The following is a 19,536-nucleotide window of genomic DNA, read 5'->3' as shown; positions in this document are numbered from 1 at the left end:
CAAATAATGAATGACAGACACAGCTGAGACATGATAAAAGCATGCATAGGGGCTCTCCACATCTCTGCAAGACACACCAGCTTGAGCTTTCACCTGCAGAACTTCCTTGGATGGTAATGAGGCTGCTCCACAGTGCTGTAGTTACTATGGGACTTAAAAAACTGCTGCAGGGCCAAAGATAAATGCCAGCCTTGCAGACTTTGAAAGTAGCAAAAGTAACTCCCATCAGAGGAGACAAGCAAAGAAGATGAAAGGAATAGGCACTGAAAAGGGCCAATCAATTTAGCTTTGTGTCACCTGGGTTCAACTCAAGGAAGTTCTTCAGAAGCCAAGGTTAGATGTGAAAAGCCAGTAATACCAGTGACCTGGATTAGTAGACATAGATGCATGAGTTCCTATCTGCATGTAAAGCTGTGATTATAGTGAAAGCAATAGAGACCCAGCATTAAAAAAAAATAGTGTCAGAGAGCCTTAAAAGTTTCTACAATAATATTCTCTGGAAAAAGAACTAAAAGTACTTCTCACGGGACTAAAGTAAGCTTTTCGTATATGTTATGTATAAGATCTCAGCAATGCCACTATTAGAGACATGTGCATATGTGGTTTTTTCTCCATATCTGGGCATCTTTTGTAAGGAAGCACTAATAACAGCATGTTAAAGGGAAGGGACTAAGAATGTTAGCACAGCAAAATGAAACTAATAAACATTAGCAAAGGATGTAATTGTGGAAAGAAAAACAAGGAGCTAGAAAAAATCTCAGTATCAGAAAAGCACTTTTGTCAGGTTTAGCAAATAACTGTAAAAATTACTGAAGAGGCAGCTGAACTAATCTGAAGTTACCCCTCCTTTTGGTTTCTGTTCATTTGTTGAGCAAATTTATATTGAGTCCTTACTATGTGAAATCACTTTCTGAAGAACTCAAAAGGACTCAACCTTTCTAAAAAGATGCTTTAAGAATCAGTAAGTATGTCTACACCAAGAACTTCACCATAGAGCACTCCTTGGAACCTAGGCTGGGAAATGCCACATGAATACTTGGTCAGAAGGAATGGCTCATGTTTTAGCAACCTGAACTTCTGGAAGGAGGTAGAAGATGATTAATTGGTGTGAAGGCTTCTCAAAATCAAGATCATACTAACTTCAAAGAGTTACCCTTTACCATGTTGGAGTTAAACACATTTTCCTATTATAAGTAAGGAGTGATCTGTGGAGTTGTTTCTTAAGAATAGTTCAATATCCTCTTATTATTGTTACTAGTATACTCTTGTATCTGTGAAACACAACAGGGCCTGGAATTAAATTTAAATCTGGAAAGCGTGTAAAACATAAGTAAACTCCAGAGCTTCTTTTACATTAACTGGTTTCTCAATGAGAAGGTTGACGTTAGGTGGTTATGACCTAACCTTTTTCCCTTGAGTTTCACTAGCTTGGTTAATCAGAATCTTTGTTTTTCTTAGTCATTAAATGCAAATCCTAAATGAATTTCTGTATCCAGATTACAAGGCATTAATTTTGTTCTAATTTTCATGTATGCCAGACAGTCCATGTCCAAATGCTGTTTATAAACCATCTCCATTGCCTGTTTCCTTGGTAATTGGAATGACTGGCTCTCACTCATTATTTTTAAGAGACTTGAATTGTTGACACTGCTGTGTCAGTGTGAGATAAGGAAAGCTTAGCGATTTCTTTTGTTTAGAGTCTTCTTATTTACTTGTTGTACCTGAAGGTCAATGACTGTTAAAGCAGGGGTGGATTAGACTAAAATACAGAAAGCATAAAGGCAAATTGGAAAAGATCCATAGTGATACTATTTAATTCTACCCAGTTAGAAACATGTAGGAAGATTTACCCTCATACGACTGTAAAAATGGAACTAAAATATCTTCCATGCTTAGTGAAGTGATAAAGAGTGTTTTGCATTTTACTAAGCCGCATGACCCTAGGCCTTGGAAAACTCATTTTTTCTTCCATAAAATTTGGGGGTGGGTGAGTATTAAATAATCACCAAATCCTTTTTCAGTATAATAATTCTATGGTTTCTAGCCAAATTCACATAAATTGTAATTCATAGCAAAAATCATAAAATTCATATTACCTATAACAAAATTATGTTGAAGTTCAAAGCTATAGCTTATAATTCCTTTCAAGTTTGTTTTCACATTTGCTAAAGAAAATAACACATTTTACTCAATTTAAGTAATAAGACTAGGAGAAAACTCTTCGGTATCATTTGTACCAGTGACATTATGTGTGTGTGTGTGTGTGTGTGTGTGTGTGTGTGTGTGTGTGTGTGTGTGTATTTCTTCCAGAGACCTCACACAATTTTGCTTCATATTTTTAAAAAAATAAATAGAAATATTGGTCACTAAGTAGAATTTAATTCTATGCCTTGTCTGTGCAAAACATGTTAAAATTCACCAAAATACAAATGCATATTCTGATAATTGAAACCATTTTGAAGATACAAATTTCTACAGGGTCTTTTGTTTCTTTTTCTCTTTTATTTTAAAGGTCAGTCTGATTACAAATTTCTTGCTTCAACAAGGACCCACATTATCTGGCCCAAGGAAAAAAGGAAGAAATACATGTTTTTCAAGTTATAGATATAATATTTGCAAGACCCTAACATCTTAAGTCTTAAGAAAATAAAGTACCTAGTACATCATGAACACATAGCAAAAACTACTTCACTTTTGCCTCCCTGTTTTTTTTATGTGTGTTTTTTGGTGTTTTGTTTTGTTTTGTTTTGAGACAGAGTTTCATTCTTGTTGCCCAGGCTGGAGTACAGTGGCAAGGTCTCAGCTCACTGCAACCTTCACTTCCTGGGTTCAAGGGGTTCTCCTGCCTCAGCCTCCCAAGTAGCTGGGATCACAGGCACCTGCCATCACACCTGGCTAACTTCTTTGTATTTTTAGTAGAGACAGGGTTTCACCATGTTGGCCAGGTTGGTCTTGAACTCCTGACCTCAGGTGATCCACCTGCCTCAGCCTCTCAAAGTGCTGGAATTACAGGCACAAGCCACCATGCCCAGCCCTTGTTTTTGTATTTACATTTGGTAGGCACTATTTGCTAGTAGTATGATATAGTTAAGAGCACAAACTTGGGAGAAAGACGCTAGCTGTGTGACTTTGCGTAAGTTCACTTACCTCACTGAGATTTGAGCTTCAATGGGAATAAGGTCCATTTGATAATGTTCTTGAGTGAAGGTTATAAGAAACTATGTAAAGGGCCTGGCACATGGGATAATGTGGTTGCTGTTATGATTTTTCACATGTATTAGGTACTTTATATGTTCTTTGTTGTCATCTGTGAAATGGTTTATTAGCCCCATTTTGTAGGCGCGATTGAAAAATCGCCATTTGCCTTATCCAGTGCTTTAGCCAAACTGTGCTGCTTTTAGCGTGTGAAAGGTGATCTTTGTTTATCACCTTTGTGTCTGTTTCCAGCCTGCCTGCTCTACCTAAAATGATCTTTCCCCGGTTCCTGGCTATTGTAATTTTGCTAGTTCTTCAGTTTAAGCCAAGCTACATGTATTACAAAACTTTCCGTCATCCTTCTCATTGGATACACAAAACCAAGTTCTCTCTCCTGCCTTTGAACTTTCCCTTCCCTTGATGAGAACTCCTCAAGGGCAGGAGGCTTAGCTTTGTAATCTCTGTGACCCCTGAAGCTCCTGGTACAGTGCATTCCACAACACAAGTTTTGTCTTAAATAATAAATCATCGATGATTCTCTTTTTCTTCTTTCAGCTGATTTTTGGACTCATTGATTTGTTTGGGGAACTTTGAACATAACCACTGAACACAGATATTAAGTTGATGGCAGTGGGATTTTTAAAAGAATTGAGTGGTTTTTTTTTTTTCTCTTTTTTATTTTTAAACAAGTGCTCCAATAAAAGCATTGAATAATTAACTTAAAAGTGATTTTTCTTTTATTTTCATTTCAGATATTTATAAAAAATTTTTATATCTACAGTACTCATTTGATGATAAGATACATTTTTATTGTGAATTATTATTCAGTTTCAGTTTACAGTAGAGAGATTCAGATTTCTGCAGAATCTATGAAACCAACCTGTGAAATTTTCTGAAACCATAATTTGAAGGATGGCATGTGGTTATTACATTAGGCTTAGATGTATTTAAGACAAATTATTTATAAGAGAAAATTGGAAAGAATTACATTGACTTCTGTGAGTAGCAGATAAGCGGAGCTATGATGGGTACTATACTTCATCAGAAACTAAAAACAATGTCAAGTACCATTTGTGCTTTATCAAGTTTTGTTTACCATGAAAAAGTGTTAAGTTTGTTTTTCTGCCATTTTGAAAGAAAGTAAGTGCAGGAAACTAGAAATTGCTATATATTCAGCAAGCAGCTGTTCCTTTTATTTTGGTTTAGAAAGGCAAGTATTTCATAAATAAGAACAATAATTACCACTCTGAAACTGAGATTTAGTATGGTTTCTTTTCATTTTCTACATCTGACTGAAGACTAACAGGATGTTCTCCATCTGTGAATAACAACAGGGGGTAACTCATATTATTAATGGCCTGAGTAACAAGGACAGCTATTAGGTAGGTGTCATGTACATCCAGACAACAGGGAGAGATTATCATTTACTTAATCTTCCATATACATGTGGAAAATTTAGCATTAAATTGGTCATCCTTATATTGTATTTATGTGCTGAGGAGTTCATGTGTTTGAGAACAAAAGTATCTTTATCAAAAATATGTTTGCTTCTTTTTTCCAAAGGAACTTGTGGAGTACTACAAGCATCATTCTCTCAAGGAAGGGTTCAGAACCTTAGATACAACTCTGCAGTTTCCATACAAGGAGCCAGAACATTCAACTGGACAGAGGGTTAATAGAGCAGGCAACAGCTGTGAGTATTATAATTGAGAATACAATTTACTGTCACGTAAAAATTAGATGCACAATAACATTAAACATCTTCATTCCAAAGTTTAACATGTAACCAATGGATGTGCTAATGCATGAGCAAGGACTTTTCTTCTGGAGTTCAGTAGAGTCAGATGGACGAACAGGCTTGTGAACACATCTAATTATAGATCTTTATGGCAAATTAAAAATTATGTTTATGTTCAAAAATCCATCAGAAATGTAAAAGATATGCTAATATTTACATTTTATACTTTTCATTGACTTTAATATTAACTAAACTCTTTTTAACTTACATGTAATGTGTGTGGTCATAATTCTGTTTGAGTAATAGTATTTAAGCAGGGCTGGTACACAGCTCTCCAGTTCGCCTAGTATCTCAAATCTGCTTATGGTATATTTCAGTGACTACTTTCAGAATTTTGATATTACTAATGTGTTTTTTTGGATGCTAGTATTTCTAAAACCATACATTAGCCACTTTCTTTCAGACTGAGCCCTGTGCCACAACTAATCACAAAAGATTAGCATGCAAACAAAAACATGTTATGGTTGGACTGTGAGTCTAAGTTGAAAACCTTTTTTCTCATCGTTTAATGTTACATAATCTTCCTGGAGATAGATATAGATGTAACAAAAAAAAAAAATTGAAAAATGTCATCAAGAAGGTGTGATTTTATTCTCTTAATTTGATATCATTTTATTTTTTTAAATAAGTGTTTTGGGGAAGAAATGAATACAATTTCATTACTCTTAGAATCTTTAGCCTAAGCAAAACTAGGATATCTAGAGGTATTTGAAAACAGAATTTGCATCAGTGTAACATAACTTAATATTTTTCCCTAAAAGCAGAAACTAAAAGGGGAACAGGTAATGCTCTGGGTTTCAACAACATCAGTAAAGTTTTATACATTTCAATTTAAGTAAACAAACAATCTGTCACATCAACTGACATGTTTTTTATTCAAGTAATTTAATAGATGTTCTCCTCACAGTGATCAATGGTGTATGCCTAAGCTCGTACAATGAAAGTAGAGTGAACTTTATGTTAAAACTTTAAACACCGATTACATTTTATCTTGTTATTTTGTAGCCCAAGATTACCTGATTATTTTAGATTCTCAAACAGGCATAATTTTTGCTCATTCAAAAGTGGAAGTTTTCTCTAAAAGCAATTTTCCTACAAATTTTTAAAACTCTGTTGAATCTATAATATTTCTCCCAGCATGAAACATGTAATTTTCAAAGCTCTGTTTCTTTGCCTTCCCAGCAGCAAGAGATAATGAAAGTTGCCAGGGAGTTTGGTTAGATGAAAAATCCTGTTTGAGTCGTTCACTTAGCTCTAGAGAACGTAGGAGGGAGAAGTGGGTAGACAGGGAGAACAGATGTCCCATGTTAGGTAGGAAGGTCACTGCCCCTCATATTTCACTCTGTGGTTCACTCCCAGCCAATTCCTTAGTGTTTAATACATGGAAGTACTCAGAGAATGTCGCCGGCAATGAATGAAGTTGCCTAACTTAAAATGTTGTCTCATGTTTAATGAAGTATTTAATGCTCAAACTTGTTTGATAACTAAGAAGGGAATGACAGGGCATTTTAAGCATAGGCAGTAGAATGTCTTTGAATATCCATGCTAGCCCCAGATAAATTTTTCAACTAATAAAGTCATGAGTTCAAACTTCCCTACCCAGTCTTTTTAAGAAATTCTGACAACTTAAGCCACTAAAACTTTTTTTTGTAATTGTGAAGGGAAATCAAACAATTCATTTAAAATTTTATATTTGTTATAGTTTGGTTTTGTTCATCAATTATTCATTCGTTAAACAGATATATTAAACATCTAACACACTCAAGGCACTGTTCTGGTTCTGCGATATAGCAATTAAGAAGACGAAGTTCCTACCTTTATGGAGTTTACATTTTAATGGGGAGACTCAGGCAAGTCTGGCTTGGAGGAGTTTCATATTTTTATATAGAGTGGTCAGGGAAGATCTCCCTCATAAAGTGACTTAAAAGGAAAGAAGCGTAGTGGGTTAGTAATGATTGCACTGTGGTTAACACTCCAAGATTAGTCATTCGTTACTGCAAAGAAGGATTACAATCTTAGATCAAATTTGTGATACCATCCCAATGATTGATTTACTTTATACTAACTTTGTATAAAATTAGAGGAAAACTAAGATGGTTCTGGGAACTAAATGAGGTGTTCTATATAAAGCACTTAGGATAGTGCTCTTACATGGTAAACAGTAAAAGTTACTGCTGACTCTACAACTTCTACTTCCTTTACTACTGCTGCTACTTCTAACTCTTATTCTAACACAGCACTTTCCTATATTTCTAAGGCTTGAATACATTTACTAATTATGACTCATAGCAGTGTACATCTTTGCCTTTATGATATTTTAAATATAACTTGCTTATTTTTATACCAAGACTTGATAAAAGTTCACCCTTAAAGAAAGACTGCTTCTGTTTTTATGCATTTTATACATCCCAGGAAGTGACATGTTTGTATATAGAAAGATTGTGCAAGATGTCTTCATATTGCTTACTTTTGGTTCATAGCTTTAGGTATGCTGCTATCATCTAAAAATAACATTCACCAAGCAGTATTACCTTGGGATACTGGGTTGGACAGAAATGGCATCTCCATTACTTCTAAAAGGCCTTGGAGGATACAGAGCAGGCAAGGTAAAGCTTGGAACCATTCTGTGTTCTGAGTAGAGGTTGAGAATAGAACTTCAACTCCTGAAACCTGCTGTTTTTTATTCTTATTATTTTTAAATAATCTAGTCACCTTGGAAAAGAAAGCCCCAGGACACTGTAGAGGCCACTTACTTTTGGGCTACTCTAGGTTAGAATGTCCTTAGAATGTTTACCAATTATTTTTTCAAGTATGTACAATGTGATAAGATTATGACAGGACTATCTTATGCAAATGCAAAATAACATTTAAAAAGATGCTGATTAGAATTAAGCAAGTGTCCAAAGTATTGGGCAAGGAGCATAACATTTTAAAGTTAGGAGCCCATCGTAGGCCATCTCTCAGCCTGTCTCCCAGAGAGATGGGATTTTATCTTTGTCTTTGGAATGACTTAAGAACATTTCTAACTGAGAAGAAAAGAGAGAAAGAAAAAGAACAAAGGGGGAACTCAGGCATAGCAGGGAGCTATTGGGCTTCCCCTAGAAACTTCAGTGACTCCGTGAAAGTTGTTCTGTAGATCTTTGTAAAAATCCCATTGTTTTCCAAAATGGTCATCTCAAACCTGCCTTAGATTGCTTTAGGTTTACCTGTAGGGCTTGCATATTTGTAGGGCATTAAATTGACTTTTGCCTTTCTTGCTCTACAATGAATACTTAATTATTTTCAGGTCTGCCAGAGTAGCTGTCTGACCTTAGGCAAGTCACTTAGCCTGTCTGGGCCTTAGCTTTCTCATCTCATGAATGAGGAATGAGATTAGAGATTTTATAATGTTCTTTTAAAAATAGCATCTTAGGTTTTTTCCTTTGTGTGCATGAGAGAAGCAGGTAAGGTAATGTTAGCAGATTGATGCATCAGGAAAAGTTGTATGATTAGCTATTTGTGACCCATAAGCGGAACTTAAATATTTTGCCTAGTTTTTATTTGTAGAGAATTTGTTGGGCCGCAGAGTAGAGTTGGGTAATTTTTTTAAATGGCTGTCGCTGTATTTATATAATATCCAAGTGTCTTCTGTAAGAACTTATTAATTACAAAAGAGTAATAGTAATAACCAAGTGATCAAAGTTAACGTCACTAATAATGGGACAAATACATATCATGTACCTCCTAATATAATGCTCCCAGTAGGACACGCCAACACTTTGGTGGTATTATTGTCCCCAAAAAGCGTAAGTGGAATCTAATCCTGAGGAAACGTCAGACAATTCCAAACTAAAAGACATTCTGCAAAATAATTGGTCTATATTTTTAAAATTTCAATGTCATTAAAGAAAAAGAAAGTCTGAGGAACTGTTTCAGATTAAAGGAGACCAACAGATATGACAACTACATACAACATGTGGTTTGGACTGAATCCTAGAACAGGGGTTGAGAAGATACATATATATATATACACACACACACACGTGTGTATATATATATGTGTGTGTGTATAGTAACATATATTTTGTATATGTTATAAAATGTGTATATATGTTGCTATAAAAGATGTGATACAATTGGCAAATTTTGAATAAATTCTCTTAAGAAATAGTAGCACATCAAAGCAATTTTCTGCTTTTGATAATTGTACTGTGGTTATACAAGAGAGGAGAATATCTCTGTTTTTAGGGAACGTGTGCTGAGTATTTAGCAATAAGGGGCATTATGTCTGCAATTTATTCTCAAGTGGCTCAGGAAAAATACATAGATTGATAAAGCAAACATCATAAATTGTTAACATTTGGGGAGTCTGAATGAAAAATATGTGGGAATTCCTTTTGTTATCCTTGCTACTTTAAGTCTGAAATATTTCAGAATAGAAGTTTTCAGTTGTGGAGATGATCCCGTTTGCTGGCTGTATCTGAAGAATTGGGGGATAGTGATCAAAAGACTTCTATGTCTTTTGCCTGCTTCAGACATAGAAGGGTCTGGTCTGTTAATTTCAGGACATGTGGAACACTAGCCTATACTGAACAGATCATATTTGTTTTTTTTTTGTTGTTTTTTTTGTTTTTTTATTATTATTATACTTTAAGTTCTAGGGTACATGTGCATAACGTGCAGGTTTGTTACATATGTATATTTGTGCCATGTTGGTGTGCTGCACCCATCAATTCGTCAGCACCCATCAACTCATCATTTACATCAGGTATAACTCCCAATGCAATCCCTCCCCCCTCCCCCCTCCCCATGATAGGCCCCGGTGTGTGATGTTCCCCTTCCCGAGTCCAAGTGATCTCATTGTTCAGTTCCCACCTATGAGTGAGAACATGCGGTGTTTGGTTTTCTGTTCTTGCGATAGTTTGCTGAGAATGATGGTTTCCAGCTTCATCCATGCCACTACAAAGGACACAAACTCATCCTTTTTTATGGCTGCATAGTATTCCATGGTGTATATGTGCCACATTTTCTTAATCCAGTCTGTCACTGATGGACATTTGGGTTGATTCCAAGTCTTTGCTATTGTGAATAGTGCCACAATAAACATACGTGTGCATGTGTCTTTATAGCAGCATGATTTATAATCCTTTGTGTATATCCCCAGTAATGGGATGTGGGTCATATGGTACTTCTAGTTCTAGATCCTTGAGGAATCGCCATACTGTTTTCCATAATGGTTGAAGTAGTTTACAGTCCCACCAACAGTGTACAAGTGTTCCTATTTCTCCACATCCTCTCCAGCACCTGTTGTTTCCTGACTTTTTAATGATTGCCATTCTAACTGGTGTGAGATGGTATCTCATTGTGGTTTTGATTTGCATTTCTCTGATGGCCAGTGATGATGAGCATTTTTTCCTGTGTCTGTTGGCTGTATGAATGTCTTCTTTTGAGAAATGTCTTGAACAGATCATATTTGAAGCCATCTGTTCCTTACCTGGGACCTCATTGGATCTGCTTGCTTCCTTCCTTCCTTCCTTCCTTCCTTCCTTCCTTCCTTCCTTCCTTCCTTCCTTCCTTCATCCCTCTATCCTGCAAATATTTTCAATACTTAGCATACGCTAGGCCCTGTGCTAGATACTGGAATTATAATAGTGAATAAGATTCACAATCTGGTGAACAAGAACAGACAAAAACAAACGCCTTCAATAATCACAATTTTGATCATCTTTATGAAGCTGAAGCATAAGTACAAGGAAATGGGAGCAAGGCCATTTAGCCTGTAGGGTCAGAGAAGGACTTTTTGAAGAAGTGACAGTCAGACTAAACTTAAAGGATCTATGAGAGCTGTCAGGGTGTGGGGTGGTAGCCAATAGGGAACCTGCATAGCGAAGAGGTCACTTGTGTGAAGGCTCATAAGCAGTAGAGAACTTTGTATGTTTAAGGAACTGAAAAAGGACCAATGTGTTGGGAGTATAGTGAGTGGATTCTGATATTTGCAGCAGGAAAGTATTGAAGTTTTGCAGACAGAAAATGACATGCACTAATTTACATTGTTTTGAAAGACCACTGACTGCTCCTGAGGAGTGGCCTGGAGGAAGGCATGCACAGAGGGGAGATGAGTTAGGAGGCTATTGCAGATGTCCATGAGAGGAATAAGTATGCTTTGGGCATGAGTTGCATAGTGACAGTACAGAAGGACAGTGGCAGGTTTGCATATATCTTAGAGGTTGAGTTGATTGGACAAAGGATTTGAAATCTAATTAGCACAATTATGGTACATAAGTATTTGCTTTGGACAACTGGCAAGCGATAAAACCATTGACAAACCAGGAAACAGAAGAGATAGAACAGATTTAAGAGAAAAGGTAATATATTCAGTTTTGCAGTATTTAGATACCTGCAGATATTCAATGATTCAGGATGCAGCTGGCACTAAGGAGAGTAGTCTGGATTGAAGGTAGAATTTTATGAATCATTAGTTCTTCATTTCATAGTTCACATAGAGTATAGTGATGTGAGAATTATAGGCATTTGTATATAGGCTTAATTTCTTCTGGTGCATTGTTCTCTGGAGCCCTAGGAGCCAGGACCCTTGGCTTGTCATTCTCAATTGTACTTTTGCACATGCTTTGCATGAAATAGCCTCAGAAGGGGCTAAATAAGTGAAGTCAGAGTCTAAGGTTCACAGGGGACACAGCAGATATTAGAGTGGTAAGTTGATACTGGAAAAGCATGGGAATATGGGTGAGTTTGAAAGCAAAATGTAAATCAGCATGTTCCTTTCAGTGTGGTGACAAATAGTGTAGAAATTCTTCAAAGATTGACGAAGGCTACTTTTGTCATTGCAGCCATAAGGTTGACCTTGCAGGAAGAAGTAGAAGCCAGAACAGAGCCTAGGCTGCCTCTCTGGGTGTGGTCTCTTTCCTGCCACCCACTGTCCCCATTATTCTATTCACCATCCAACAACATGCTTATCCTTCATTTTTAGTCTGTATTTTGGGCAGAAACAGAAACTTGGATAATTTGTGTCATATTTATTTAACTCAGTAGAACATAAAGTAGCATTCTTATTCCTGATAATTCCTTAAACATCCTAATAATTCCTTAACTACTATTTATTAGTTATGTTACAATATAATGGAGACAGTATTTATTATCTCCTTCATACAGGTTCCCAAACATCCACTTAACTTAGTTTCTCCCTTGTCCTTTTAATTCAGCATTCCCATATGCATCTGCCTTTATTTTCTGATTTTATTGTATCCTCAGTTTTTTGTCATCTTTTCCTCAGTCATTTTGCAATTGGGTTTGATATGATCTAATTTTATTCCAGTAATTTAAATATTTGTTTTAATCTCATTATATTAGTTTCCTAGAACTACTATAAAATTACCATAAACTGAGTGGCTTAAAACAACATAAATTTACTCTCTCACCCTTCTGGAGGTCAGGAGTTGAAAATCAATGTGTTAGCAGGGCTAATTCTTTCTGGAGACTCTGAGGGAGAATCCCTCCCAGGCTCCTCTCCCAGTTTCTAGTGTCAATCCTTGGTGTGACTTGGTTTACAGATGCACTGCTCCAGTCTCTGCTCATCTTCATGTCACCTTCTCTGTGTATCATTGTCCCTTCTTTTCTCTTATGGACACTTGTCATTGGATTTAGGGTCCACCCAAATACAGCTTGATCTCATTTTGAGATCCTTAACTGAATTACATCTGCAAAGACTCCTGTTTCAAATAAAACCACATTCACAGGTTCACAGGTTCTGGGTGGGCATACCTTTTTGAAGGGCCACCGTTTGACCTGCTGCAGTTTCGTTGTATTAATTTTAAACTTTTCTCTAAAATGTTCCATCCTTATTCTAATTTTTCTTTTTGTCATTTTTGTAACTTGGAGTTATAAGGGGACTCTGCAGTATTAGAGCAGTCAGGCAGTCAGTGAATAGAATTTATAAAAAAAAACACTACCTTAATACAAAAAAAAAAAGTGTTTTCAGTGAATTGTATCGCTTTTCTGTGGTGAAATGCCTCATCTTTCTGAGAGACTGCACTTCCTGCCAGTGCAGGCTCCTAAACAATACTTGCATGGCCATTTGTCTGAAATATTGTATTAAATATTTGATATGGAATAAGAGTACTTAAGAATTCTGAAATTCAATAATTTGATGATTAGCAGGACACTCTTACTTTTCAAACCCCTTTTACATATATTAGATCAATATTTTCAGTGGAGTATTCCAGGAATCTCTAGCCCTGTGACAAGTACCATGAAAATATATCTTTTGTCAAACAGTTATATGAGAAATGCTGCTAGTATGATATATTCCCTTCTAGGAAAGTGACAGTTTATCTAGAGTTTTCCCCAGTTTATTTCATCATGCAACACTGTCTCGTAGTGTTTAATGCTCATGTTAGGAGCCTTAAAAGAGTTAGTAGGTGTGAAATACTGAGAATAGTGTCTCACATGTGGGAAGTGCTATGTGTTTTGCTCCTGCTATTACTATTGCTGCTCCTGCTACCACTTCCAATACTGTTACCCAGTGTGAAGTGTTACATTAGCCTCATTTGACAATTTTAAGTATATTTATAAAGTCCTTCTCCTTTTCCCTGATACTTTGGTTTTTACTTCTGTTTCCTGGGGCTTGGACCCGCTCTTTCAGTATACACACTATTCTATGGACTAAGTTAGTTATAACATATTGCTGACATTTTTATATTCTTCTCTCTCAGTATGTCTATGGTGTCCACAGAATTTACAGTTCTTGAGCAACTGATCAACTGCAATTGTACATCTTCATCATAAGTGATGCTGGGCTTCTCCTTTTTTACTTACTTACTTCAGGATCTTTACCAGCTACTCTAAGGCATTTTTATTCTGAGCCTGATGGCTTTAAAAGTTAGCAACCGGTATCCAGGATCCCTTCAGAATATGGCTTACGGGTGTAAATTCTACAGATTCAGATACCTCATTCAGTGCTATCTTTTAAATGTTTCAAGGCTCAGAAGCAGTACTTACGATCTTAGAATTTCTCATCTTTTATACTGTTCATTAATACTTTTATACTGTCTCATATAACCTCATCTTCTAAATTGAAAACTGATCTCGGCCAGGCTCAGTGGCTCATGCCTGTAATCCCCAGCACTTTGAGAGGCCGAAACAGGTAGATCATTTGAGGTTAGGAGTTTGAAACCTGCCTGGCCAACATGGTGAAACCCCGTCTTTACTAAGAATACAAAAATTAGCCAGTTGTGGTGGCAAGCATCTGTAATCCCAGCTACTCTGGAGGCTGAGGCAAAAGAATTGCTTGAACCCAGGAGGAGGAGGTTGTAGTGAGCCAAGATGGCACCACTGCACTCCAGCCTGGGCAACAGAGGAAGACTCAATATCAAAAATACATACATACACACATACATACACACACATACATACATACGTAACTGGTCTCAATGCAGTTAATATATGTAACATTCCCTAATTTACCATAGTGCTTTCATATAGCAGCCCTGATCCAAGAATTTGGTTTTACTAGTCTCTTGCTTGAAAAACAAACAGAAATTCATCTAAATTGGGAGAAATTCCCATTTTTTCTTCCTAAAAATTTAACCAGGATCCTAGTTATGAGGATCAATGCTGATATCTCTCTTTTTCCTGATATTGACTGATGTTTGACTTTCTCTGCTGAATCCCAAATCTGCATAAGGTAGCAGGTTTTAACTCTGCAACTCTTTTGCTCTTAATAGCATTAATAAGCTGACTGCATAATACTTTCATTCATTGCTTCGTGCATTCAACATTTGTGAGCCTCTGCTTGCACTAAATACTCTATCACACACATGTCTCAAGTGTTATATACAATATAGCTTAACATCTGAACAATAGCTAGGAATGCCAGAGAAACTCTTCTTGTGTCTAGGCACTTCAAACTTACCATCCACATTAGCCCTAATACAGGTTTTTTAAACAAGCATGTTCTATAACACTCCTGAGAAGTCATCATCAGGCTTTGCTTGAACACTCAGGGGACTTTATGTTCCATACCACACAAAACACCCTATTTTCTGAACAAAATTAAGTTTTTTTTTCTTATATGGATCTAGAAATTTGATTTACTATAGCTATTTGCTATGATTAGTTCAAAATAAATATGTATTCTTCCTACCAAGGTAACCCCAAATATACTATAAAATAATGTATATTCAGAATAAATATACTATATACTCTCCCTCTCATGATAACCTTTCATCTGGTATGTTCTTTCCCCTTCCCCACGCTTCCTTCCTACCTCGTCATTCCTTCCTTTTCTTTTCTTTTCTAAAATAATTAATCAATTCCTCATCATATAAATGGTTGTCAATCTCTCACCATCTTCACCATCCTCTGACAAATGCACTCCAATTTGTCAGACTGGGCACAAAAATTTCAATATTGCCTGACTCATTGACTGAGATTTTTCTTTATTCAAAACTCATTCTTCCCCAGTTCATTTCCACCTTTCCCTTTCTCCTTCCTCCTCAAAGGGTACAGTGCTACATGTTTGAATTGAATCCAAGCACTTCTTTCCTCATTTATTCTTTAGTTGTTGCATCCTCACCATTAACCTCCTCCATAGTTCCCCACATTCATTCATTCATTCATTATTCATTAATGCATTCATTCAACAAATCTTAATTGAGAGCCTACTTCAGGGCAGGCACTGTTAAAATACAGCAGTGAATAGCATGGATAAAATTCCCTGTCCTTATGGAGATTCCACTTGCCAGTAGGGAAGGTAGCTAATGGATTTAGAAAAATAATTAAGTGTATTATGTTAGACGTTACTGAGTGCTCTGGGAAAAAGAAACCCTACCAAAGGAGTGGTACTCATGAATGCTGAGGGATGGCTTACAATTTTTAACTGGGCTGGTTGGGTGAATAAAACTATAGTATCATTTTCCCTCTTTCTGGCAGCATAGCAGAAAGCTGGTTCATCATTTCTGAGTTAGTTCAATGGTAGAGCAGGCTGACACCAGCCACTGGCTCTAGAAGCTTCCCTTTCTAACAGGCCACTTGTGTGACCAGGGAGCTTCTGTTATTATTAGCTTGCATAAATATCCAGTCAATACATAGAGCAGGATGCTGAAACTGTAATCACAGTGTGTGCAGAGCATTTGTGCCTCACTTCAGCGGTAGGACAATGGGAGTTTGGGAGATTGCAGGTACTCTACCTACTTCTCTGCTTATGTGTTGTTCCCACAATAAGCTCTGTTTCTGTCAGCATCACATGGCACTAGTGGTGCGGATCCATGACTATTTTATAGGACATGACAGCAGGCCTCGTTGTGAAGGTTGCATTTGAGTCAAGACTCGAGGACGTGAAAGAGAGATTCTGCCAGTGCTAAGGAAGGGGTATGTCTGACTGAGCAATGTGGCCAGAGCAGAAGGACCAAGAGGAAGAGTAGCCGGAGATGAGATTCAAGGGATAAGTGAGGCCAGATCACTTAAGGCCTTAAAGCTTTTACTCTTGAAGAAACAGGAAACCATTGGAGGGATTTAGGCAAAGGAGAAACATGGTCTGCCTTTAAAGGATTATTCTAGCTTCTGTGTTATAAAAAAGACCATGAAAAAGAGATGACAAGGTAGGCGCAGGAAGACCAGTTAGGCCCATACAGCAATCAAGGTAAGTAATGATAGTGACCTGGAACAGTGCGTAGCCATGTAGGTGACTATATTTATATTTTGAGGGTGATCCAAAAGGATATTATGACACATCAGATGTGATGCGTAATAGTAAGAGAAGACCTAAGAATAACTCTAAGGATTTTGCCCTGAGCAACTGGAGTTTGGAAGGTTTTGTTTTGTGTTGAGGGCTCCAGTAGAGCCTAAAGTCTAATCATAGCATTCTCAATCCAAAATGAATCATTTCCATATCTCTACATAATTTCTGTGTCTATATCTTCACTAATTTCTGAGCTCCTTTGATGTCAGAGGCTCTACCTATCATTGTATCTCCTGTAATATCTTAGCACAGTCTTTGGCACATTAGCCATATAATAAACATCTGCCAAATATTTTTTAAATATGGATTTAAAATTAACATCTTGATAAACCATATGCATATAAATAATCTGAAATCCCTAGGCAATTTCCCATAGCAATAAGAAAGACCTTATACTTACTTTGTTTTCTTGTTAATAGCTTTATATGTTTATACTCTGTAGCATTGAATACTAAGTAGTGGTTTATTTTTTACAATAATCCTAGACATAGTTTTCCTTGTTACAGCTTTGGATTTTGGGTTAACAGAAATTTGTCAACTTACCATTCAATTAAATGAAAGTAATCTAAATTGTTCCTAGTTTTTTTCAATATATAAAATATACAATATATAAAATATACAATAAGCACTAAACAACGGGGTTTTAGATCATTTTGTTTGGGAGAGATTGGGAGCAGTTAGTTGATACTCTGTCTATGAATTTTGCAGGCCATCTAAAACAATATGCCTGAGTTCTAAAATAAAACCAGGGTAAGGATCACAAATTTAAATTAAGCATTCATTAAATTCTCAGCATGTTCTCTGCTGTTAGGCCATCTGTAGACAATCTTGGCAAAAAGAACCTCCTAGACTGCTCATCAAAGCATCCCACTTAGGAGTACAGTTCTTCAGGAAAACATCTAGGGCCACTGCTGGGCAGCAAACGCAAGTGATCACTGTGTTGACGGTACCATTGGCCCAGTCTTCTCATATTCTTACTAACAACTTTTTGTTACCGAAGTGAGTGAGAACACATGTGCTTGTTACAACTAAAAACTGAGTGTTGAGGAATGTCTATGGCAGAGGATACTTAGCAAATAACTTAGGGTAATGTTCTCTGATACATGTAATGGATAATTGTTAGTTCAAAAATACTTAGGATGTAATAACTAGTACCTGAAGGAAGAGTGTCGATTGAGGTTGGTTTCCAATGTGTAAAAATTTCAAGTATTACTGAAAACTGAGTAAATTTTCGTTTACTCATGAACATTAATAGCACAATCAAGGCAGAACATAATACTTTAAAGCAGTCCTTAGCCTTGGCACAAAAGTATAGGCATTAAATATCCAGTCACTAGTACTTTTTTATCCTACCATAAACACTGTGTTCTTTTTCTTTTTAATTGACGTTCTTCTGTGTTTTGTGGCTTTATCTTCTCAATCAGGTCTCAGAACTGAAATAATAACCACTAATGATTTGCCAATCAGTTATTATGGCTATGCTGATAACTTCTATTCCCAGTTTATTTATTTAACAGATAACTTCTGTTCATATTAGGTAATGTTAGTACTTTAGGTTTTGCTTAACTTGGAAAACTTGATAAATAATATTTGACTGTGCTCTTAATAGTTCCTAACTGGAAACATTAAGTCACTAAATTATGAGCCACTGAGGCATTTGCTAATAATGCCCCATGAATGTTAGCTCAATTGAGAGCCAGGTGTCATACACATGCAAAATAACCAGATACCTACCTAAGTGTGATGGTCTCTCTAAGCAAGGTGTCCTCCCTTGTCTGTGCTAATATAGAGTTGAAAGTGTTTGTAAAAGGGGGAAAGTTAGGCCCTTAAATGAAGCATCCAGTTTGCAAATGATTACCTATTGAAAAAGGTCACAGTATTGGTATAATATTATCTAAATGGATGCTGATGTGCATAAAAGGGTTCTCTCAAGAAGCTTCCAGAATAACATGATGCGGGTAGGTTATCTGTAATGTTAGTCAGTGAATGGAGAGTCTAGGAGGTGATAATCACCTCAACATCCACATTTAAATGTCAGTGTTACTGAGCTCTTTTTAATTCTATTCCAGGACATACACCTACCAATAATTTTTGCTTTAGAAGTTTCTTGGTATTGTAGGAGGAGTTTGATGATGAAACCATGCATCTGTATATGTAGAAACACGTGGATATATTATCAGTATGGACGGAAATATATTTTACAGGTTAAATCATTCTAAAAATATTTTTATCAAATACCTTATTCTGATATTGCTTGCATCTGGGTTTAAATCCATACTTTCTTGGAGAAACATGTTATCTTTTACTCTTGTCTCAGTAGGTGCCAGGCATTCAAATGCTGTTTTCCCAGCTCAAAGGAACTAAGGCCCAAAGGCAGTTACCATTGATACATAGGAAGAGTGACAACAATAAGTCACGCTACAGTGTGTAGAAAAGTAGAAAGCATCCCTACCAATCCTTAAAATGTTTGGCTGAGAGCTATACACTGGGTGGCAGGAGAAACTGATTAACCTTTTACTCCTAAGAAGATTCCTCAGGCATAGAGTATAGTTAATGCCATGAGACATACAGTAGTTAATAGGTGTTCAGCATCTCAGAAAAAAAAAAATCGTTATTGTAGGAATATCACTGATAGATTGTGACTCTCAGGAAGCCTGGGGAATAGGACCTGAACATATTTCGCTCTTTCCTTTGTGTTTTGCTGGCCTTTGTTGGAAGTCTTATGGAGCAGTTTAAGTGAGCAGATGATGAGCTAAAGGAATGGAAGGAGGAGACATAAGGAACTTGCAAAATTAAATACCCTGCCGAG

The 19,536-nt window shown here is 36.5% G+C and overlaps 1 protein-coding gene across 5 annotated transcripts in view; it reads left to right on the top strand.

Moving 5' to 3' along the window:
- Positions 1 to 19,536, top strand: part of VAV3 (vav guanine nucleotide exchange factor 3) — a 448,149-nt gene that overhangs the window by 419,496 nt on the left and 9,117 nt on the right. For all 5 annotated transcript variants that reach the window (XM_030935746.1, XM_030935747.1, XM_030935748.1 and 2 more), the window contains one exon: positions 4,759 to 4,888. In XM_030935746.1, the coding sequence (XP_030791606.1) occupies positions 4,759 to 4,888 (130 nt within the window). The remainder of the gene's footprint in view (positions 1 to 4,758; positions 4,889 to 19,536) is intronic.

Source organism: Rhinopithecus roxellana, chromosome 8, assembly GCF_007565055.1.
Source record: "Rhinopithecus roxellana isolate Shanxi Qingling chromosome 8, ASM756505v1, whole genome shotgun sequence".
Classification (NCBI taxonomy): Eukaryota; Metazoa; Chordata; class Mammalia; order Primates; family Cercopithecidae; genus Rhinopithecus; species Rhinopithecus roxellana.
Note: the sequence above shows the minus strand (reverse complement) of the source record. Positions and strands in the feature narration are given on the sequence as shown.